This window comes from Metarhizium brunneum, chromosome 1, assembly GCF_013426205.1.
Source record: "Metarhizium brunneum chromosome 1, complete sequence".
Lineage (NCBI taxonomy): Eukaryota > Fungi > Ascomycota > Sordariomycetes > Hypocreales > Clavicipitaceae > Metarhizium > Metarhizium brunneum.
The window spans coordinates 3901061-3924470 of NC_089422.1; the positions used below are offsets into that span (position 1 = coordinate 3901061).

General features: G+C 52.7%; 6 protein-coding genes across 6 annotated transcripts; 5 read left to right on the forward strand and 1 right to left on the reverse strand.

Moving 5' to 3' along the window:
* Window positions 1-564: 564 nt before the first annotated feature.
* dug1 (Cys-Gly metallodipeptidase) lies at window positions 565-3318 on the forward strand (the record flags this gene model as incomplete). The annotated part of the gene is made up of 3 exons (XM_014693852.2): window positions 565-1814; window positions 1875-2051; window positions 2820-3318. The coding sequence occupies 3 exons, from the start codon at window positions 565-567 to the stop codon at window positions 3316-3318; spliced, it is 1926 nt and encodes a 641-aa protein (XP_014549338.2).
* Window positions 3319-3505: 187 nt separating this feature from the next.
* On the forward strand, window positions 3506-10975 carry CHD1 (Chromo domain-containing protein 1; the record flags this gene model as incomplete). The annotated part of the gene is made up of 6 exons (XM_066129718.1): window positions 3506-3683; window positions 5701-6134; window positions 6196-6222; window positions 6281-6368; window positions 6435-10776; window positions 10840-10975. 6 exons carry the CDS (start codon window positions 3506-3508, stop codon window positions 10973-10975), a joined length of 5205 nt encoding a protein of 1734 aa, XP_065986096.1.
* Window positions 10976-11825: 850 nt separating this feature from the next.
* On the forward strand, window positions 11826-12866 carry MET22 (3'(2'),5'-bisphosphate nucleotidase; the record flags this gene model as incomplete). Its single annotated transcript, XM_066129719.1, has 1 exon — window positions 11826-12866. The coding sequence occupies one exon, from the start codon at window positions 11826-11828 to the stop codon at window positions 12864-12866; it is 1041 nt and encodes a 346-aa protein (XP_065985886.1).
* A 99-nt stretch (window positions 12867-12965) lies between these two features.
* Window positions 12966-16685, reverse strand: PEX1 (Peroxisome biosynthesis protein; the record flags this gene model as incomplete). The annotated part of the gene is made up of 2 exons (XM_014693849.1): window positions 12966-16502; window positions 16569-16685. 2 exons carry the CDS (start codon window positions 16683-16685, stop codon window positions 12966-12968), a joined length of 3654 nt encoding a protein of 1217 aa, XP_014549335.1.
* A 2257-nt stretch (window positions 16686-18942) lies between these two features.
* On the forward strand, window positions 18943-19587 carry G6M90_00g011880 (uncharacterized protein; the record flags this gene model as incomplete). The annotated part of the gene is made up of 1 exon (XM_014693848.1): window positions 18943-19587. One exon carries the CDS (start codon window positions 18943-18945, stop codon window positions 19585-19587), a length of 645 nt encoding a protein of 214 aa, XP_014549334.1.
* Window positions 19588-20405: 818 nt separating this feature from the next.
* On the forward strand, window positions 20406-23072 carry MCM (DNA replication licensing factor; the record flags this gene model as incomplete). Its single annotated transcript, XM_014693847.1, has 5 exons — window positions 20406-20454; window positions 20509-20771; window positions 20834-20958; window positions 21018-22935; window positions 22992-23072. The coding sequence occupies 5 exons, from the start codon at window positions 20406-20408 to the stop codon at window positions 23070-23072; spliced, it is 2436 nt and encodes an 811-aa protein (XP_014549333.1).
* Window positions 23073-23410: the final 338 nt, after the last annotated feature.

A 23410-nucleotide genomic window follows, 5' to 3' on the forward strand; every position in this document is an offset into this window, starting at 1 on the left:
CAGGCGATCCATTAATAATACTAGCTTCGGCCAAATGCGACGCAAACACTGTCCGAACGCCGGGGCCAAGTTCTCGGACAAACACAGCTTCCGGCTTCCGGCAATCATCTCGCGTGCTACCGAGAAGTACGTACCCCTAAGATGTCCATTTTTATTAGCGCCTGCGGTGGATCCGGTCTCGCAAAAAGTTCCCTTCACCAGTCAGCACATTTCCATTGGCTGCCGTGAATAACCGTTCCTCCCGCACCTTCTCTTTGCAAGTGCAGTTGCGTTTGCGTCCTACCTTGAGTGTGCTGCAGCACCCAAGCACCTTCCACCTTCCCAGTGCTTAGCATCTCCCCCACCTGCTACAAAGGGTCAGGTAATACGGAGCATGTGCAGCGAAGAGTGATGCCCCGCACCGTCTTGCTACAGGCGGCGCTCTGCCATATTCCTCGAGCAACTCATAGAAGATCTCTCCCCCTCAATTTCATGTCTTCTTCATTAAAATCGCAATTCCAGGGGAAGATTGCTTGTCGTCGTTCATACCTTACAGACTCTATCCGCATCCATCAAGCTAAAAAGATGGCTCCCCAACTCGACAGCTACTTCAAACAGGTGGACGATTCCGCCAACCACTTCATTGAGCGCCTCCGCAAGGCCGTTGCCATTCCCTCCATTTCAGCTGAGGATGCTCGTCGTCCCGATGTCGTCCGTATGGGAGAATGGCTCGCCGGCGAGTTGAAGAGCTTGGGAGCTGAGGTCGAGCTTCGACCTCTTGGCAAACAGCCTCACAAGGAGCACCTTGATCTCCCCCCCGTTGTCCTCGCTCGCTACGGAAATGACAAGAACAAGCGAACGATCCTTGTATATGGCCACTACGATGTTCAGCCTGCCGAGAAGAGCGACGGCTGGGCTACCGAGCCTTTTGAACTGTCCGTTGACGACAAGGGTCGCATGTTTGGTCGTGGCTCTACTGACGACAAGGGACCTGTCCTGGGCTGGCTTAACGCCATTGAGGCTCACCAGAAGGCTGGCATCGACTTCCCCGTCAACCTGCTGATGTGCTTTGAGGGTATGGAGGAGTACGGCTCAGAGGGTCTGGAGGAGTTCATCCAGGCTGAAGCCAAGAAATACTTTGCAGATACTGATGCTGTCTGTATTTCCGACAACTACTGGCTTGGCACTGAGAAGCCTTGCCTGACGTACGGTCTACGAGGCTGCAACTACTATTCCGTCGAAGTCTCGGGCCCTGGAGCTGATCTTCACAGTGGTGTTTTTGGCGGCACTGCTCAGGAGCCCATGACTGACCTGGTTCGCATCTTGGGCTCCCTTGTCGACACTAATGGCAAGATCCAAATCCCTGGAATCATGGAGCAGGTTGCCCCTATCACCAAGGAAGAGGAAGGCCTCTACGATGGCATTTCTTTCACCATGGACAACATTTTTGAGTCGCTAGGTAGCAAGACTACTATCCACGACGACAAGAAGAACACTCTAATGGCGCGTTGGAGATACCCCTCTCTCTCAGTCCACGGTGTTGAGGGTGCTTTCTCTAGCCCTGGGGCTAAGACGGTCATTCCTGCCAAGGTCATTGGAAAGTTTTCAATCCGAACTGTGCCTAATATGGACATTGATACCACCAACAACTGCGTCTACAAGTACGTTGAAGAGCAGTTTGCCAAGCTGAATAGCAAGAACACTATGAAGGTCTATGCGCAGCACACTGGCAAGTGGTGGGCTGCCTCACCCAAGCACTGGAACTTCTCCGCCGCTGCCAAGGCTACCGAACGTGTTTGGGGCGTTCAGCCTGACTTCACGCGCGAGGGTGGAAGGTAAGCAGAATTCAAGCCATGCAATGGCGGATACATCCAAGAAGCTAACCTGGTTCTCAGCATTCCCGTTACCCTAACCTTCGAGGAGGCTACCGGCAAGAATGTCCTTCTGCTTCCTATGGGAAGCTCAACCGATGGTGCCCACTCGATCAACGAGAAGCTGGACAAACGAAACTACATTGAGGGCATCAAGCTCCTCGGGGCGTACCTGCACTACGTTGCGGAGGAGCCCCAAACGTAGGTGGAGAAGGATTGGATAAGGACAAATTTAAGTGAGCTGTAAAGTATACCAGATAATTAGCATATGGCCATAATGACCGAATATATAACTATCATGCTGCCGTGTTTGTGTGGTCTGGGTGTGTGAAACTCGTCGTAAACATGACGGAGCTGGGACACTGAGCTAGTGGCGCAAATATCCCGGCCATGGCGCCGACTAGATGCCGAAGAGCCCCGGCTCATGCCCCAGGAAGTCCTTGCCTAGACCCGCTCAATCAAGGAACTGATGTTGATGGACGGGCACAGCAAATGGGAGCATTTCATGCCAGTTTTTTTATGCAGCAGAAGGTACAAGGGAACTGGTTCGCACATTTACTACAGCCTTTAAATCCACGGATGGCCATCTCGGTTTTTGACTTTCGGGAGACTTGGGCCACAGCACCACGGATGCTAAAGCTGGTCTAGCGCCGTCAGATCAGTTGACATGGCTGGTATCAAATGTACGGAATATCTTATGAAAGGGAGTATGTACGTGAAGTACTTAGATGTACCGACGTGCCAGCGCCTTGGCCACCCAGCCAGCACTCGGTACTTGCTGATATGTTGACGGTATGGCATGCGGGGTTGGCTTGGTGGTCATGTCACCAGCTCATGTGAGATTCGTTCGCTGTTGGTCCCGGTCCAAGCGGTGTCGGATGTCCCATCTCGTCCCAGGCCTCTTCTTATCTTTGGACTTTGCAGCTTGCACATGCCTTGTTGGCCCGCTGGTTTCTGAGAGAAATGCAGCGTCCTTGACGAATTCGTGCCCGACAGGCTCTGTGCGTCTCTGACCGGTTGCATTATTGGACGCTGTGCTTCACAGATTGACATCCAAAACAGCACCACACCCTTGTCGGCAAGTGGTTCCCGTCAAAATGGCCCGGAGACGCAGCACTACCAGCATCTCAGCAACACGGCCGGTCTTCCCAAGTTTCTTGCTGCCAAGTTTGAACTTTACCTTTCACCGACGGCGGTCGACGCTTGGCTCGTCGTCGACGGCTTCATCAAGTCCAGCAGGCTCGGCCGTCTCGTCGACACTGACAACACCCTCCAACAGCCCGCCGGCACATGGCCCGGCCGCCAAACCCCCAACTTCGGAGCGTTCCTTATCGCGCAGCGCCCCAGATACCCTTCGCTGCATGACCTGCTCGACGGATCTGGCCCTCACATCGCAAATCATCTCGAAAGGCTTTACGGGCCGCTATGGAAGGGCCTTCCTGGTCGCGCCGCCACCCCCGCCGGCTGACAACACGACTCTTTTGAATATTCGTATTGGAAGAAGTGAGGACCGGCAGCTCGTTACCGGGTGGCACGTTGTTGCGGATATTTGTTGTGCGACATGTACACGCAAGCTGGGATGGAAGTATGTTGATGCTACAGAGCCGTCGCAAAAATACAAGGTGGGAAAATATATCCTTGAGACGGAACGAGTCATGTCACACCGGAGCTGGGAGGATTACAATGTTCAAGATCTGGGGTTCATTGGACGGGAAGGTCGCGATGTTGAAGGGCGGAGCAGCGATGAGATTGTGTTTGATTCGGATGACGATGAAGAGTGTGAGGACATATTCGCGGGGACCTGGGATGCTGCTACGGTAGCCAAGAGAAGGAGTGAGTCGATTGCGAGACGGATTTCGGCGATGGGGTAACTTGAGCGTGTTGCTTGGTTCGGTACCATGGTTTCTGGCGTTTGCGGGTTTGGTTTTGGGAGGCATTTGTTGGGCAGACTTGGATAATGCAGTGAACGGATTGATACCCTGCTTGAGCCCGATTCTAGATGAATAATTTGAATAATACCCGGAACGCACGTATAGGAATAACAAGCAGTAATTCATGACCGAGTCTACTTTCTTCTGGGATGCAACTCGCATTTGTTCCCTAGGCTGTGATGAGCAGCAGCCTGGGAAGCACTTCTGCAAACCATCGTCTGTCACAATGGGCTCCAAGATGCCTGAGAGAACCGGCTCGACCTGCAATGATACGTATGAGGTGGCACTGTTGGTTCATCACAGCTCTCACCCATCTGACCCGTACACCTCGCAAGTGGTTGGCCACGCATCTGCAAATTTCCCGCACCAGGTACATCGCGTCGAGCAATGGCCGACTCTGGAGCTAGGGGTAACTACTACTAGGTGTGTGGTTGGATCGTTGCGGTTTGGTGGCACCGGTTACTTGCATGAGGACATTGGGTACAGTAGGTATGGAGGGAAGATCCCGTAGCTACATCGAAGTACGTACAATAATGTTTGCCAGCATGGAAAATTGGCTACGAGCACTCACATGACCAAGCCATACAGGGAAACGGGGCTCGGTGATCGTGCTTCGGAAATACAATTCGACATGCACGATGATCAATTTGCTGCAATGATACAGCGAATGGGACCCTCGGCCGATACCTTGCAAAACGATGGCGAAGTGAATAGTATTTGCTCATGTTGGCGCAAAAAAGCACGCCGGATGACTGACCACATAGCAGCTGTATGGCTAAACCTTGGAACATTTAAAGTTGAATGGCGCCATGTCTTGTTCAGAGTCAACTCAAAGCCATCAATCACTCTGCCCAGCAAATCTTGCAGCAGAAACCTACCTAGTTTCAGTAAAGCCCTTCTAGTACTCCGTAGCCCAAAGTTGGCATCGACTTATATTGGTACAAGAACACACCAGGTTAATTAAGCATTGGCTCTGGATGTCGGTGGCTGAGGCTACCAGTCAACCAACCCATTGATGGATGGATGGACATCTGGAGGCTCAACTAGCAGCAAAATTGATGCCAGGGTGCTGGCACTTTAGCGAGCCAACGAACCTCAGCGCCGGCCCATAGCACCAAAAGCCCTGAACTTTGGGGCTGTCGTGCCATGGTCGCGATACATGTACATCTATTCCACTGCCCGCCCCCGCCATCTTGGCTGGCCTCGAGTCACGTGGCAAAGTACCGCCGGCCTAGCCCCGTCGCTGCAGGGCCCAACACAGGTTTGGTCTGGGTACAAAGGCGGCCGAGCGCGAGTGCCTCTCCAACTCTTTCCTGACTCTCTCCACTGGTGCTTTTTTATAACTGACATTCCCACCGTCAGTCCCCTTCCAACACCAGTGCCCCCAGTCTGCCGTCTGCTTCTCAGCACAACCCGGGCTTCTTTATAGGAATCCGGCATTCATTTCTGATGCTGACAACTACGTGATCGTCATAACATCCATGAATGACTTGTAAGTTGTCCCTGCCTCGTCCCTTGGCCGCCCGTGCCACTCTCTGTTTCCCAGCCGCATGTTGCCGGTTCGCCATCGTCTTGAACATCGCTACGTCGATATCAACGCTCTCTGGGCTTGGATATGCCATGTCCAATGCCCCAAAGTGATGAACACGATGTTTATCGATGATCCGGATGCAGCTGAGCCTTCTATGCTGTCTCCACTGGCCGCTTCGCTCTGCAATCGCCTCGTCCGTGTCCGCCAGCCTAGCCATCGCCAACCCACGTGTGAATGCGATTGCATCCATTGTTCCATCAGTTTCGGTCATAAACGACTCTGAGGGGCATATTTTCGTGTCGCGAGCTTCCCTAAATCGACCCAATGCATTCCTCTGGCAAGCGAGGCTTCAGAGCATGTCTGCTAACATTTTCCTTCTCCTAGCAAGTACTACGCGCGAAAGCAGCTACCATGAGCTCCCCGGTTGTGATGGGTCCTGTTAATGGACACTTGTCGCCGGACGATGCCATGACATCTACAGTTGACGCCGAGGTCGGTCAGAGCGATACCGATATCCCCGATGCCCGTGAAAGCCCAATGGACCGCTCATCGCCATCGGCCTCGGAAGCCCAACCCCACGAAACGCCAGACCACATCGCCGAAGATCGAGCCTCTTCGGATGATGATGGATCTAGTTTAGACAATGCGTCCGAGGATGGCGACTTTGACATGCAGGAGAGCGCGGCTTCTCCCCAAGACGGCGACGCTGAAGTAAACCGCGAGAGCTCACCCGCCTCTAGCCGCCCATCAAAACGGAAAACAACAGTCGCCGAAGAAGACTATATGCGAGAAAATCCAGAGCTTTATGGGCTCCGGAGAAGTGTATGTGCCAGAGAGCAATGTGTATGAGGCATTAATTGCAATTGCTGACCAAAGGACCTAGACACGCGCCAGAGAAACAAGAAAAATGGTGTGCCTCCCCGACACAACTCTCTCGACTTTGTCGCATTTAACTCACACATTTCTAGGTGGACTCTGATGACTCCGACTCAGAGGATGATGAACCCGTGAATCGCCGCCAATCGAAGAGACGGCGCGTCAACACGTCCCAGCCTTGTAAGTGTGTCTTTTGCCATCGAGGCATCCTGCCCAACATGCTAATCATCACCCTCACGTCACCAGCATCCAAGAGGAACACACCTCTCTTACAACCGTCTACAAACGAGTCTGATTCTGATTCCGACACGTACGGCGGAGCCCGAGCAAAGAGCCAGCTGAAAAAGGCGAGATTACAGAGAGAGTCACAGCCTGCTCTCGCACTTGCCGAGAAGAGATGGTCAAGCCGCCGCGCTGCTCAGCAAGTCCAGCAGGGCATGTACGAGGAAAGCGACTTTGAAGACGATGAAGACGAGGCGGACATGGCATCGGCATACTATGTTGCTGATTACGTTGACGACTCACCATACGTCGAAAAAGTGGTGCGTCACCGGCTCAGAGATGGGCTGGAGTTGCAGTACGATGCCGGCCGTCACGACTTTGAATATTTCATCAAGTGGCAGGGCAAATCTCATTTGCATGACACTTGGGAAACCATTGAGTCGTTGCGTAACATGCGCGGTTTTCGCAAGGTCGAAAACTATTTCCGAAAAGTTGTTGAACAGGAGCTGGATATACGGTTTGGAGATGACATCCCTCCCGAGACAAAAGAGCAGTTCTTCTTGGACAGAGAACGAGATGAGGATGCCTTCGAAGACTACACCAAAGTTGAGCGAGTGGTCAATGTTCGCGACGGGGAAGACGACACTGAATACTATGTCAAGTGGAAGGGACTCACATATGAGGAGTGTACTTGGGAATTGGCATCAGAAATAAGTCCCGAGTTTCAAGACAAAATCGACCAGTACCTTGATCGATCATCACGGTCATGGCAGTCTGACCGACGCGAAACAAACCCTGATACCCGAGGCAGGATGATCAAGCTGGACAGCCAACCGTCTTACATCCAAGGTGGTGAGCTCCGCTCATTTCAGCTGAAGGGTCTCAACTTTTTGTGCCTCAACTGGACAAGAGGCAATAATGTCATCTTGGCCGATGAAATGGGCCTTGGCAAGACTGTTCAGACTGTTTCGTTCCTCAGCTGGCTTCGAAATGACCGTCGACAAGAGGGCCCATCACTTGTGGTCGCCCCTCTCAGTGTCATTCCCGCCTGGTGTGATACATTTAATCACTGGGCTCCCGACATCAACTATGTCGTCTATCTCGGGCCTGAGGATGCCCGCAATATCATTCGTGAGAATGAGTTGATCGTGGATGGGAATCCCAAGAAGCCAAAGTTCAATGTTCTTGTCACATCATATGAATTTATCCTACAAGACTGGCAGTTCTTGCAAACAATCAAGTGGCAGACTCTGGCCGTTGATGAGGCTCATCGTCTGAAGAATCGAGAGTCACAGTTGTACGCGAGACTCGTGGGCTTCGGGGTTCCTTGCAAGATTCTCATTACTGGCACTCCAATCCAGAACAATCTAGCCGAGTTGTCGGCCTTGTTGGATTTCTTGAACCCCGGAAAGGTCAATATTGACGAAGATTTGGACTCTCTATCCGCAGTCGACGCACAAGAGAAGCTAGAAGACCTGCACAAGTCTATCGCACCTTATATTCTACGAAGAACCAAAGAAACAGTCGAGTCCGACTTGCCACCGAAGACGGAAAAGATCATTCGCGTCGAGTTGTCTGATGTTCAGTTAGACTATTACAAAAACATCTTGACGAGGAATTATTCTGCCTTGTGCGATGCAACCGGTGGCCACAAAAATTCTTTGCTGAATATCATGATGGAGCTCAAGAAAATCAGCAATCACCCATACATGTTCCCTGGTGCCGAAGAACGTGTGTTGGCTGGTAGTGTTCGTCGTGAGGACCAGATCAAAGGCCTGATCACCAGCAGCGGGAAAATGATGCTTCTCGATCAGCTTCTGTCAAAGCTCAAGAAGGATGGTCACCGGGTTCTCATTTTTAGTCAAATGGTCAAAATGCTTGATATCCTGGGAGATTACCTGTCCTTGCGAGGGTACAAATTCCAGCGTCTGGATGGTACCATCGCTGCTGGTCCACGTCGCATGGCCATCAATCATTTCAATGCTGATGATAGTGAAGACTTCTGCTTCTTGCTGTCGACCCGTGCCGGTGGACTGGGCATTAATCTGATGACCGCCGACACCGTCGTCATCTTTGACTCTGATTGGAACCCTCAGGCTGATTTGCAGGCCATGGCTCGAGCTCATCGTATCGGCCAGAAACGTCCTGTCAACATCTACCGTCTTGTGTCCAAAGAGACGGTGGAGGAGGAAGTGCTTGAACGCGCTAGGAATAAACTTTTGCTGGAGTACTTGACCATTCAGGCGGGCGTCACTGACGATGGCAAAGCAGCATTCAAGGAGAGGCTGAATAAGAAGGGTCTCAAGACAGACGGCCCTTCATCGTCTGAAGATATCCAAATGGTCCTGAAGATGAGGTCGTCCAAGATGTTCGAACAAAGTGGTAACCAAGAGCGCCTTGAGCAACTGGATATCGACTCAATCCTAGAGAATGCAGAAGTTACCAAGACGAAGGTTGACGACAAGATGAACCTTAGCAGCGGTGGCATTGACTGGGACAACTTCATGCAAATTACTGATGTGAAAGTGGACGACATCAATTTGGACTGGGACCAGATCATTCCTGCTGATAAACTGGCAGAGATCAAGGCGGACGAGGAGAAACGCCAGAATGAAGAGTATGTTGCCAAGTTGGCGGCGGAAAATGCACCTCGCAGAGCTACAATTAAGAACCGCAACAAGGAGAATGATCGTGCTGATCGCCTCAAGAAACGCCAGCGGGAGCAACAGCAAGAAGAGGAAGAACAGCGAGCTCTCTTAGCAGACCCCAAACGGCCATTGTCCGACAAGGAGCAGCGAAATCTGATCAAAGCATACTTCCGGTTTGGATCCATGAATGATCGCGAATCCGATATCATTCAGGAAGCCAAGCTTGTGGAGAGAGACCATGAATTTGTCAAGTCTGTGCTGGACGACTTCATTACAGCCGCTCAGCGGGCTGTGGACGACAACAACGTGAAGCTTGTGGAAGAAGAGAAGAAGACGGGAAAGAGCCTGACGAAGAAGGATCGCAAAGCTGTTCTTATGGACTTTGGTGAATTGAAAAAGGTCAATGCCGAGACAGCAATCGAGCGACCCAAGCAATTGCAGCTTCTGCGAAAGGCCATCCGCAGCCAGTCAGACTGGAAAACCTATCGTCTTCCAGATGCCACCAAGGGTGCCAACTACACATGCGCTTGGGGAGCCAGAGAGGATGCAATGCTTCTAGTTGGCATTGACAAGCATGGATTTGGAGCGTGGGTGCAAATTCGTGATGACCCTGAGCTAGACATGCAGGACAAGCTGTTCTTGGAAGAGCATAGAGTTGGCAAGAAGGAGGAGCGAAACAAGGCAAACGACAAGCTCAAAGCACCAGGTGCAGTGCACCTTGTCCGTCGGTCTGAATATCTGCTCTCTGTTCTCCAATCCAAGTACTCTGGTGATCGGGCGGCACAGCGAATCGTGGATAATCATCACCGAAATAACAAGAAGAATAGTGTGCCCAACGGCCATCGTGGGAGTGGAACCGCATCACCCGCTCCTCACGCCATTAAGAAGCATCGTGACAGAGACCGCGATGATCAGCGGGCTCGAAGCAATACAGATGATCGTGGTTCAGCTAGACCCGATTTCAAGCGAAAACATGCATTATCCTACGACGATGATCGCAGCCCAAAACATCGCCGAGTTGAAGATGGTCGTCGGGTAAGCAAGCACGGCATTGACCGTGACCGTGACCGTGACCGTGATAGGCTGGATCATCGTCGCTACCGAGACGATGATGATCGACGACATGAGAAACATCGACATCGACATGAAGATGAACGACGCCGCGATGAGCGACGTCGGGACGACGATAGATATCGTGATCGTGATCGTGACCGTGACCGTGATCGTGACCGTGATCGTGACCGTGATCGTGACCGTGACCGTGACCGCGACCGCGACCGCGACCGCGATCGTGAGCGAGACAGAGACAGAGACAGAGACCATTACCGGGACCGCCACAGAGATAGGGATAGAGAGCATGCTCGAGACTCTCACAGAGACAGAGACAGAGACAGGGACCGCGATCGTGACCACGATCGTGACCACGATTCACGCACTCAAGATGAGCGAAGAACCAAGGCCCTACGCCGTTTGGATGAACTCCGCCGCATCGGTGACAACAAAGATGAGCGCAACAGGGACAACGACGCCATGATATGGTATCTCCTAAAACCTGTACGCGAAAACTTTGAAAGGATTTTGTCTACAACCAAAGATAATGTCAAGTCCAGCAAAGAGCGTGCGGCAATTTTCGGAGTAGAGCTAGTTGCTATAGGCACTTTCCTTAACGAAAGACTCCCCGTCACTGCGGCTGATGAAAGTCTCAAGAACAACTTTTGGTATGTATATGTAACCCATACTGAAATGTGGGAAACTTGCAATGCTGATTCTAGGGACAACAGGGATTTCCTAGCTGCACTCTGGCCGGTCGACGATACTAGCAAGATCGTCACAGGCGAACGATTAAGTAACATGTACCGGATACTTACCCGCAACAAAGATTCAGGATCCAGCTCTACACGAATGAATGGAGCATAGAGGATCATAAGATGAGCCTGCTCAGGTGTATGAGAATGCTGACGCATTATATCTGGACCAGGCGAAAGGATCCCTTGTCTGACTACCTGAAAAAATTTTTGACACATTTTTTTTGGCATTTGCATCAACTGGCGTTTTGGTACAATGGACAGCATTGAAGATTATGGCGTGGAAAAGACTTGAAGCGACTACATACCCGGATTTGCATGGTAAAGCAGATGGTGCGGAGGAGTTTGTAATGGTCTGTGGCTTGTGGAAACATGTTGGTTGTCTTTGAGCCAAGTAATGGGTCAAAGGAAACGATTGTTTTGGCGTCTCAAACGAGTCCCTTTGGTCGCTGTCAGAAAAGCAAGCGTGGCCGCCGGATTGGGTTTGTGACGAATGGGCACAGACTCATGTCGTCAGGCAGCAACGTGGGCACTGTGAAAATACTCAAGGAAACGGGATGTGTTGAACTTTGATACAGTATTTATTACCATAGAATACCCCCTCCCCCCTCATATCTCGTTCCGCGTGAGGAGGGACCTCAAGCATGGATAGCTATGTTGTCTTTAGATTATATGCAATACAAACCATTTTGTTTGAGTGGGACCGCGTCTTGCAGCATTGTGACGGGGTGGAATTGTGTTGAGTGGTGAAGACAGAACACATGGTGTGGTGCAGATTGGACGAGGAGTCAAGAGTCAAGAGTCAAGACTGGCCAAATAGGGCCCCACAAATCCCTTGTCAATATCGAAATCCGAAGCGCAAAGGGTTGAGTGAGTATCACGAAACTCCACAGCTCACTCAGTGTCGAGAAACGAACCCCAAAACGCCACCGTCTCACCAAAAAAAGGAAAAAAAAGTCACAATGCCGTCCTCCTGGGAGAGAGAGCTATCCGTCGCGCAATCCGCGGTACTCAAAGCCGCCAAACTCACGAAAGGGGTCCTGTCGTCCGTGACAGAAGTCTCCAAGGCGGACTCGTCCCCCGTCACCGTGGCCGACTTTGCCGCCCAGGCACTCCTCATCGGCATCCTCCACGCCGAGTTCCCGGACGACAAGTTTGTCGGCGAGGAGGACTCAGCTGTGCTCCGCAGAGACGAAGACCTGAGAGACAAGGTGTACGCGTTGTATTCGGCCGCGCGGGGGGACGGCCACGCCAGCAGCAGCGTCGACGAGATGCTCGCGCTGATCGACATGGGGGGCCGCGGGACGGGCGGGCCGCGAGGACGCTTCTGGGCCATGGACCCGGTGGATGGGACGGCCACGTTCCTCACGGGCGGGCAGTACGCCGTCTCGCTGGCGCTGCTCGAGGACGGGCGCGAGGTGCTCGCCGCGGTGGTGTACCCCAACCTCCGGCTGGAGGGGGGCAGGATCCGCGAGGACAGCGTCGACGGGGTCGGCCTGGGGGTGATGCTGAGCGGCGCGAGGGGCGAGGGGGCGCGTGTGACGAGGCTGGCTGGGTTGGACGGGCCGTGGGAGGCGGAGCGGCTGCCGAGGCTGGCGGCGAGCGAGGGGGCGAATCTGCACGTTGTGGACTGCGACAGGAACCGCGCCTCGCATAGGGGGGTGATGAGGCGCGTCTGCGAGGAGCTGGGGGCTGGGTTTCCGGGGACGGACGTGTGGTCTTCGCATGTGAGGTACGCGGCTCTGATTATTGGCGGCGGGGACTTCTTGGTGCGAATCCCCTCGGGGAGAGAGGCGTGGTCGTGCGTCTGGGACCATGCGGGCGCGCAGTTGATTTACAGGGAGGTCGGGGGCAGGATTACGGATCTGGACGGGCGCGAGGTGGACTTTTCGAGGGGCAGGTATTTGAGTGGGAATAGGGGGCTGGTGATGGCGAGGGAAGGCATTCACGACGAGGTATTGCGTGCGGCGAGGAGGGCGGTCGGAGACGGGTGGATAGAGTGATGGGTTGGTTGATGTCAGTCGTCGGGATATATCATATCAGTGAAGGTTGATGGTGGCGAGACTCGGGCAAGGCAATGGTAATGTTATTGTACATACTCTCTACATCAGACTGCTCCGTCCGCCAATTTCCATGCTCCCCTGTCCGTCTTTCATCTGGCCGCTTCTGCCCACGACAAACTCATGATAGATTCTCCCAAGACGAGCCTTTTCTTCGTTGCTGATGCTTGCTCTTGTGTTGTCAAGAGCCTTGATCAAGTGGTCCCACTCAATGACGACTTCTCTATGATCCGTCGATGCTGACTCCTTGTTCTCGGATGATTCCAGCGCCCCATAACCTTTCTTTGCTTGCTTGGCCTTTTTGCGGGCAAGCTTGATCTGCTCTAGTTTGGACATGATGGCTGCGCTTTCAATGAGGGAGGCCGATTTGCTCTGCGGCATGTTGTCCTTGCCGAGGGCCGGGTCGGTGCCGTAGCGGAATTGGACAAAGCTGGGCGTGGAGTTGCGGCCGGCAGGATTACCCTTGTTGCCACCTCCATGACGGGAGCTGGCGGCGGGGCCGTTTACATCTATAACATCGTGAATGGCTTCTAGCTGGGCATTGGAGACGAGGGCCTGCAAGTCCGCGCCGGAGAAGCCGTCTGTGCGGCGGGCAATCTCCGTCAGGCCGTCGTCCGAGTCGGTGAGTTCGCTGGACAATCTGACCTTCTGGAAGAGAGCCTTGATGATGTCGAGGCGGTCTTCCAGAGAGGGGAGATCACAGAGAAGGGACTTGTCGAGACGCCCGGGACGAAGGAGAGCAGGGTCAATGAGGTCGGGTCGCGAGGTGGCCGCGAGAACGTAAACGCCAGACAGGCCCTCTGCGCCGTCCATCTGCGTCAGCAGCTGATTGACCACACGATCCGTGACGCCGGTCGAGTCGTGTCCTCTCTTCGGGGCGATGGAGTCGAATTCGTCAAAGAAGAGCACGCATGGCTTGGCGGCCTGGGCGCGGTCAAACAGGTCGCGGACGCTCTTCTCTGAAGCACCAATGTACTTGTTCAGGATCTCGGGGCCCTTGACGCTGATGAAGTTGAGGCCGCATTCACCGGCCACGGCGCTTGCTAGCAGAGTCTTGCCGCAGCCAGGGTAGCCGTATAACAAGAGACCGGACCGGAGACGGAGCGGGCACTGGGCAAAGATGGGGGCGTATTTCGTCGGGTATTCTAGGGTTTCCAACAGGACACGGCGAGTCTCGTGCAGACCTCCGATGGACTTGAATGTTGTGGTGGAGCTTTGTAGCGGCACGTTGCGAAGGGAAGCCGGGGTGAATCCCTTCAGCGCATGATCAAAGTCGACGCGGCTCAAGCGAACGGCGCCGTCGGTGGCATCGGATGGCGATTCGGCAATGGAACGAATAATGGCTTCATTTCGAGCTCGAGACACGAGGACACTCAAATCGCCAGGCATGTATCCGTCTGTTAAGCCAGCCATGTCCAGGAAGTCGAGATCCGAGTCGATGATGAAACCGGTGGATTTGGACTTTGGCTTGTCTGCGTCTGAGCCATGCAGCCATGCTTCCGTGTCGTCGCCCATTGCGCCGCCATCGGATGTTGGTGGACGGCTGAGGTTACTGTCCAGCTCATCCGGGTCCTTGTCTGGTATGGAGTCTTGTCGGGCAATGGATTCCATTACTCTCCTTCTTGCCTCCTTGTCAGGCGCCTTGAGTTCGACGATTTCTCGAACCACGTGGCCGCTTACAACGACATTATTGAGAGAGTCTTTGCCTTCGGCTGTGGCAAGCAGGACAATTCCACCGTCTCTGGTGCAAAACTGCCTGACAATGGAGCGAATCGTCTCGCTGACCTGTCTGCTTCGCCCATTGTCGTTGCCAACTTGGAGTTCTGTTTCCACGGGACATAACTTGTCCAGGTCATCCAGGACTACGACGGCCTTGCCGCCCAGTCTTGCCCCCCAACTCGCCGACATGAAAATGCGGGTGAGGGTCTCCTTGATAGTTGAAATCCTCGTTTCATCATTCACCAGTTTCCGGCAAGAAAAATAGATGGTGTAAAATAACATGTCCCGGCGCAACTTCTCGGCCATGTACTTTGCGACTGAGGTCTTGCCAGAACCCATGCCGCCTGTCAATAAAACCGATGAGAGGTGGGCTAGTTGCTTTTGCAGATTTTCAAGCAGTGAGTCTATTCCAACCAGGAGGGAGTCGTTCTTGGGCAACAGGTCAAAGACGTCCGAGTGGGCAATCCAAGGCGGTCGAGCTTGCGGCTGCTGGAACTCAATTTGGGTCTTTTCATCCAAGCCGGCAGCCCAGAATATGGCGTCCTTGCTGTGTTCTTGGGCAGCATATTCGGCACCGTACTCAAACTTGACAAAACCACCTTCCCAGCCCTGAGGTGCCTCCAGTTCGCTGTAGACTCCGACAACCATGCCGTCCGTGATTGGTCCCTGTAGCAAACCCTCGGTGTTATTCGCACCAGAATACATGTGTCTGAAGCGCTTAGACGATTCTTCCTTTTCGGCCTTTGAGTCGCTACCGAACCTGAGACCTTCGTTTGGCTTTGACCCAGCCGCAAAGGGAAATACTCTGACACTCTGCACAGCCCCTTTGGGAAGCGGTGGTGGTGCGGCCTGAAGCTTGACTACGCCGCCGACAATTCCTGGGCAACCAAGAACAGCGCACAGAGGGGACGAGAGCGCGGCCGTTTGGCCATCAGGCGGATCGTCCCAGGGCTTTAAGCGTGCCACGACCTTTGATGAGGCTATTGAGGCCGGAGGAGCGGTGCCGTCCTCGGCTTGGGGTTTCTGCAGCCCTGCCGGCTTGATAACGTCGACAAGGACGTATTTAACGCCCCTAAACGAACTCGAAAGCAGGCGATCACGGTCAACCCAAATGCTAATATCGGGATCCAGCAGCCCATCATCGAACCATTCCCGGCAGGCTGATCGTTCAACCGCTCGACAGAATAGGGCAGGTTTCGATTCTTCTCTCGTACTTCTTCTTCGCATCGTGCTCCCCCCGCTACGTCTAGACTTTGAGGTGCTGGCGACGCTGCGGTGGTCGCCGCTAGACTGAGAGGTCTTGGCTCGGACTTTTGGAGCGACGATGACCTCGGCGTTGGGGGACAGCTTGACAAAAGCTACATCCGCTGAAGGCGCAGGGTCCAAAGACACGACCTTGATGCTGGCAGTCGATGTGGGTGATAGATGCAATGTTAGCGGGTGAGGCGGTACTGTTGTAGTGCCATTGTTGAATGCAGGATTCGGAAGGGCGCGGATTTGCGATTGGAGGTTGAGTTCTAGAAACGTAGCATGCAGCTCGATAATCTCCCAATCCTCAGGCGTCAACGGCTCAATGTTGATTGTGTGCGCGACGGGTGGATCGATATGAACCGTGGCGGTGACCTTTTGGCCGTCGTTGAGGTCCAAGGTGTTTGCCAGCGTCGCATCCATCTCAACGACCTGAATCTCTTGGTCTCGGGACCCTCGGCTCCCACTGATTCCATCGCGGCTCACAAGCGGCGCTGCTCGTCTCTTGCTGGGCATGCCGGTCCATCCCACAAAGATGGACTGTGGAGATGATGGCTGGCCACCCGAGGAGGCAGGTTTGTAGGCAAGCTCGACAACGACATTCTGAACGGGCTGTGGGGAAGGGAAAGCTGGTCAGCGGATGCGATTTGACGCAATTGAACAGGAGAGACAACAGACTGTATTCAAGTTGAGGAGCAAGGACACCAGCGACGGCGGAAGGTTGACCAAGCAGTTCTTCAGGTGGACGAGCGAGAGCTCTGCCGTGGTAGATTGCGCATTCTTCCTGGGGGCCATTGTGGACTACTCAGGATCATGGCTTGATGATGAAGTCGACAAGAGAGCCGCAGCCCGTCAGAAGACGTATGCAGGCACGAGATGGAGGGCTGGTTTTGGGTGAGAAGATGCCATGGGCTCCAGACTCGAGGAAGCAAGGCGAAGCTTGGTGGTGCGATGACCCGCGCAAACCGGCATCCCCAGAGTCAGACCGAGGCAAATCCACGTGCCGAACGCGGTCTGGTGGGGAGGAAGGAGAGAGCAAGCAGTTGGGCTCCTTCCCAGACCGGGCCATCTGCCCGTCTCCGCCCCTCCAAACCGCGAACCCAAACCCCGAGCGACAGACTCCACTTATAATTTTATACGGAGTAAATAATATCAGATTTAAGCCTAAAAAATCCAGTGTATCCCTTTGAATGTGCGCAGGTCTAATTTTTGTAACCGACCAGGGTTCTAGCTAATAATAAGTAACTAAGATTTTAAAAATATATAAGTATATAAAAATATACTAGTTTATTATTCCTAATAAAAAAGTATTTTTAAGTATCTTTAGGTATCATAAAAGAAGAGTGGGTTGAAAACATCAATTGGACCTGCGCACAGTCAAAGGGATTGTAGCCACGGGCAACTACTACCATCTACGTCGAAAAGGCGACAAGAGAAACTTCAGAAAGGGGGGATGAAAAGCTCCCCCATCTCAAGGCAACTCATCTCGGGGCAAAAATGCAGGCCAAGCTACCTGGTAGACCCGACCTGTTGCCCAAAGTCTACGCTCAAGAGTATGTCAAAATTGGCCAAACTCCAACGCCGCTCCCGACAAGTAGAAACCAAGCATCTGGTCACGACTCGTAGGCCAGGCCGTCGCTTGAGGGCTTACAAGGTGGAGGAGCTGCCGCTGCTGCCGCTGCTGCTATCCTGCGCAGACTGCGTCGTGTTTTCCGGCCCGTGTAGTTCAACGCACTTGGGATAGGGATCCCACTGCTCCCGCTGGCATTGGTGCCTAGTAGTTGACAATATAAGCCCTGGATGTTTTGCTACGCGGGTGTCATGCGTCCCGAGTCTCGACGGCAGCAATGCATCGTGGCATTGCGTGGCGTAGCTTATTATCTATGTGCCACAACCAACGAGTCAAGTAAGTTTATACAATATCTTGTCTGCGAGAAATGGCTACTGGCTGTTCCTTACAACTACCAGACACAAAAGTCTGTTGCTTGGCAGTTTTCGTTGAATACAGGTGGCTGGCGCATGAACATTATGGAGGCAAGTCTACGCGTACAGGCAAACGCGCAGACTGGGCAAATGATCATTGATGACGGGGTAGATGGATTTAATCCTTATCTTTGGAGCTATCCAGGTGCGACGGAAGGAATAGCTTGGCAAATGGTCGCATGGGGACAATGAGGAATATCACCTGGAATGAGGATCAAGATCCTACTATAGTTGCTATTCGCGCACCAATTTTCCTCTTTGCCCGCCCTGCGTTTGCATGTCATCAAGTTACATAAACCGCAAGGATTGACGCTAAAACAAAACCGGTCATCAACTTCAAACGGCAGGATTCCAAGACAGGATTATCCCACGTTGCAATACCTCGAGTTGACAAATCCTCTTGAACTATGTATATTCAAGCTGCCGTTCGATCTCGGTTCATTTGAAACTGAGGTGAGCAGGAATATGAGAAACAGGGCTGGGGATGAGCCGGCACAAACTCTTGTGTTTGTAAACGCAGATTGTGTTGTTCTGTCCGCTCTTGTCATCCGTCGTCATGTGCATCCAGAGCAATAGCCGCTCCTATAACTCACCCAATATCCATTACTCCACACGATAGAATGCATACACTAGCTGACATTGTCCCTTGGCAGCCCAGCCGTTACATTACTGTGGCCCAGTTGAAGCACATATTATAGCGCACCTTGTATTACAACACAAGTTATAGTCCAAGGAGGCTGAAACGGGTGACTGAATACAAAGGCGGCCCTTCTGCTATATAAAGGACTTCAAATCTCAGCCTGTACCTAGGGAATCAAGCTTTTATAACTTTTTAATACGGCCCTATTATCCGATTGCCTCTTTTGCTACTTCCACCGTATTCCTGTGGCAGCTACATGAGTAACCGCTTCAAGGTATGTTTTATTCCTAGATATTTCATGAGTCAAGGGATGATTCAATCTCTGTTGAGATATACGATTTTGTCATGATAGATTCACTCATGGAGCTTCCCAAAGGACCACAAGACTGACACTCCAGTGCAAATAGTCAGGCGACCATCAAACACTCCATGTCTTCCGCTTACGCTGCGGCTGCTCCTAGCCTAGGAGTCAGTGGTCTGTCAGTCAAGCCCGCCATTATGACTGTTCCAATCCCCAGGCCAGGACGACGTTCCCACGCAATCTTTCCATGGGCCGCCCTTCTTTCCCTCCTCGGCCTCATTGCGCCACTGGCCTCTGCTGCCCAGGCAAGCAAGACGGCTGTCTTACCTAGTGGCTTTGATTGCTTCCCTAGCTTCCTGGCTACCGTCATGAATGTCGACAAATTGTGGGCGAGTGCAAATTGGTTTGTTTCACCCGCCGATTTCATGACCTCGTTCAACGACGAGCAGCAGTATTCCGAGTTCATCTTGTCCAATGTCAAAGAAAGCTGGATGGTCGACCTGTACATATACGAAAACCATTCAGTCTACAACCACTTGACGTGGGACAGAGCCTACGGTCAATCCGCTACGACTTACCACTACGAGGCTCAGTTCGTGCAGACGTCGATGGGGTCAGATATCTTCCTCGATCGGTACAGGCTGCGTGCCCGCGACTTCCTCCTAAGCTCTCTGTTTAGGTACACCGAGTTTTTCAACTCTAAAGTGGTTTTCCATCCACCGTCGCTGGCCTACACTGGATCTGGGGCTTTTGTCGACGTATCTGACGTTTAGCAAAGCGCAGAACCGCATCTGGTCGGGTACGGCAACTTGATCCGAGGCGCGTGGTCTCACCATCTGCAGGCGAATACAACAACTGCGAAGCACGGCATGGCAGCATATCGGCAGATGGTAACGGGCACAGGAGACGGTCAGAGGAGTCACCATGGCTATACTTGCGGAAGGGCACCTATCAAGAAAGCAACCGACATTTGAAACTGCATTTTTCTCGTTGGATCTCACGAGTTTTGTATAGCAAGGTCAGATCGAATGAATGTAAAGTCGTCTTTGATTCAATCTCCTGATGTAGAGAACTGAGGCCTCTTTCCAAATTGAACAATAAAGATGACATCTTTCAATGAAGAAAAAACTTCCTATTTCCTATTAGATAGAAGGCTTGCCAGCTAGCTTCAACTTGTAAAATCGTGTATTTGACTCACAACTTAAGGCTGCTGCTCCACTGGCCGTCGAGCTCCCTTCCTCGCTGTCGCTCTCTCGGCTCGGCTCCGGCCCCGGCTCCGGCTCCAGCTCCGCTCCCCGTCACACCATAACCATTGTGGCTGTGCGCCGTGCGGCAAACGGCAGGCGGCAGGCGGCAGGCGGCAAGCTTAATTGGCTGTGGCGGTGCAAAACGCGACTTATAGAGGAGTTGACGCGAAAAGTCGCGTGTGCTTCGGTCATCGGTCGCGATTTAGCTCCTCACACAGTCTCGCATTTCGCATCTCGCATCCCTGCATCTGCATTTCTGCATCGCAGCCCGTCTCCCACTTTGCGATCTGCTGCGATTGCACTTACATTTCTCGTCTGTCATAGGCAAAAGCAGAATCTCCAAGATGGCACTCCGAGAATACAAGGCTCCCGTCAACTATGACGAGCAGCAAAGTCAGTTATTTCTAGGCAATTGCAAAGACTGAACCAGACACTAATGACATACAGGTGCCTTTGAGGAGTTCCTCAACGACTTCAAGACGGCGTCGCCCGAGCATACCATTACCACCGCCATGGGTGACATTACCATCGACGATGATGATCTGAGTGACGGCTATGACTTCATGGATGAAGACGACGAGTCGGGCGACCGCCGCCGCCAGGAGAAGGCAAACAACCGAATTCCTCAGCACAAGTACAAGGACCTGTTGCAGCAGCTAGCCGACAGAACCATTGACGAAATCACGATTGATCTCGATGATCTTTATGCTGTGAGTATCCTATGCTGCCAACTAACCTGATTGCTACACGCATGAAACTGATGATTCTCCAGTGGGAAAGTCAAGGCCAAGAGGAACTCCACCTGGTTGACTCAATAGAGCTAAATACAAAGCACTACGTCGATGTCCTTTCCAAAGCCGTGGACAAGATCATGCCACAGCCCAGCACGGATGTCAGGTAAGGGGGGGTGACGATGGACATGGACAACACTCCCATTGCCGCTAACACAAGCCCAGCTTCAAGGATGATGTTCTCGATGTTTTGATGGCTCGTCGCCAAGCCCGTAACCGCGAACTTCAGGAAGCCGCAGAGCGTGACCCTACTGCCGAGGACGACCAGTTTCCTGCCGAGCTTACTCGGCGGTACACTCTGGTTTTCAAACCCAGATCGCGGACCGCTGAAGAACCTACCAAGGCTTTGGCTGTCCGCCAAGTCAGAGGTGACCACATAGGCCACCTGATTACGGTCCGGGCTATTGCCACGCGCGTGTCCGATGTGAAGCCCATTGTTCAAGTCAGTGCTTATACGTGCGACAGCTGCGGATGCGAGATCTTCCAGCCCATTACTGATAAGCAGTACGGGCCGCTGACAATGTGCCCGTCCCAAGACTGCAAGGCAAACCAGGCCAAGGGCCAACTCAATCCCTCCACCAGAGCATCCAAATTCCTGCCCTTCCAAGAAGTCAAGGTCCAAGAAATGGCTGAGCAGGTTCCCATTGGCCAGATTCCTCGCTCCCTGACCGTCCTGTGCTATGGCAGCCTTGTACGAAAGATTAACCCTGGTGATGTCGTTGACATCTCCGGCATCTTCTTGCCTACTCCCTACACAGGCTTCAAGGCTATGAAGGCTGGTCTCCTGACCGACACTTACCTCGAGGCTCACCACATCCACCAGCACAAGAAGGCCTACAGTGAGATGATTGTCGACCCACGGCTGGTGCGACGCATCGACAAGTATCGACAGACTGGCCAAGTGTACGAGCTACTTGCCAAATCTATTGCCCCCGAAATTTACGGACATCTGGATGTTAAGAAGGCTCTGCTGCTCTTGCTTATTGGTGGTGTTTCCAAAGAGATGGGCGATGGTATGAAGATTCGCGGCGACATCAATATTTGCTTGATGGGTGATCCTGGTGTTGCCAAGTCTCAGCTTCTCAAGTACATTTCCAAGGTTGCCCCGCGCGGTGTATACACCTCTGGTCGTGGAAGCAGTGGTGTCGGTCTGACGGCTGCTGTCATGCGAGACCCTGTGACGGATGAGATGGTTCTTGAGGGTGGTGCTCTTGTTCTTGCTGACAATGGCATCTGCTGTATCGACGAGTTTGACAAGATGGATGATACCGACAGAACAGCCATTCACGAGGTCATGGAACAGCAGACCATTTCCATTTCCAAAGCCGGCATCTCGACAACTCTCAATGCTCGCACGTCCATCCTGGCGGCGGCTAACCCCATCTATGGGCGATACAACCCCCGTATTTCTCCCGTTGAGAACATCAACCTCCCTGCTGCGCTTTTGTCTCGTTTTGACGTACTTTTCCTTCTTCTCGATACCCCATCCCGCGAAACAGACGAGCAGCTAGCAAAGCACGTCGCCTTTGTTCACATGAACAACCGCCACCCCGACATTGGCACCGACAATGTCGTCTTCACACCTCACGAAGTGCGCTCATATGTAGCCCAAGCACGAACGTACCGCCCTGTTGTCCCTGAGTCCGTCTCCGATTACATGATCAAGACATATGTCCGCCTCCGAGACCAGCAGCAGCGAGCGGAGAAGAAGGGCAAGCAATTCACCCACACTACCCCGAGAACATTGCTCGGCGTTGTCCGTCTCGCTCAGGCCCTTGCTCGCCTCCGTTTCAGCAACCAGGTTTCCCAGGACGATGTTGACGAAGCATTGCGCCTGGTCGAGGCCAGCAAGGAGAGCCTCAACGCCGAAGTCAACACTGGCCGCCGCGGCCTCAACGCCAGCAGCAGAATTTACAATCTCGTCAAGGCACTCGCTGATTCTGGCGCCTGTCGTGCTGACGACGCCGAAGATGACGACCTTGGTGTGGAGTTGAGCATGCGCAAGGTCAAGGAGCGCGTGATTGCAAAGGGCTTTACGGAGGATCAGTGGCTCAATGCCCTGGACGAATACACAACGCTCGATGTGAGTATAGCAAAATTATCGGGGGGACAAAGATCGAGGCTAACGAGGAAATCTAGGTATGGCAAACTACTGGTAGTGGTGCTAGATTGGTATTCGTCACCGCTGGTAATGATGACGAGGACAACATGGATGATTAAGGGGTGGGATTCATTCAAAAAAAATTTAAAAATTTTTGGCTTTTGGTTGGGTATGGCGTTTTGGGATATATCGGTGTCGGGAGAGGGACCCGGAGAGGCCATGCTGTTATGAGAGCAATCCACGATTCAAGCTCCATCGCGCTACACGCGTTGTATGATGTTTGGCCATTCCTTGGAGAGCCTAAAATGTTTACGACGTGTGATTAATCTGCTAGAGTTAAACAATACTTCCTAATCCTGGCAGGACATGGTTATTATACATGACGAGTGAGCATAGAAATTTGAGTGTACGATTGCATAAGAACGGATCAAATATCCAGCTCCAAGAGATAATCAAC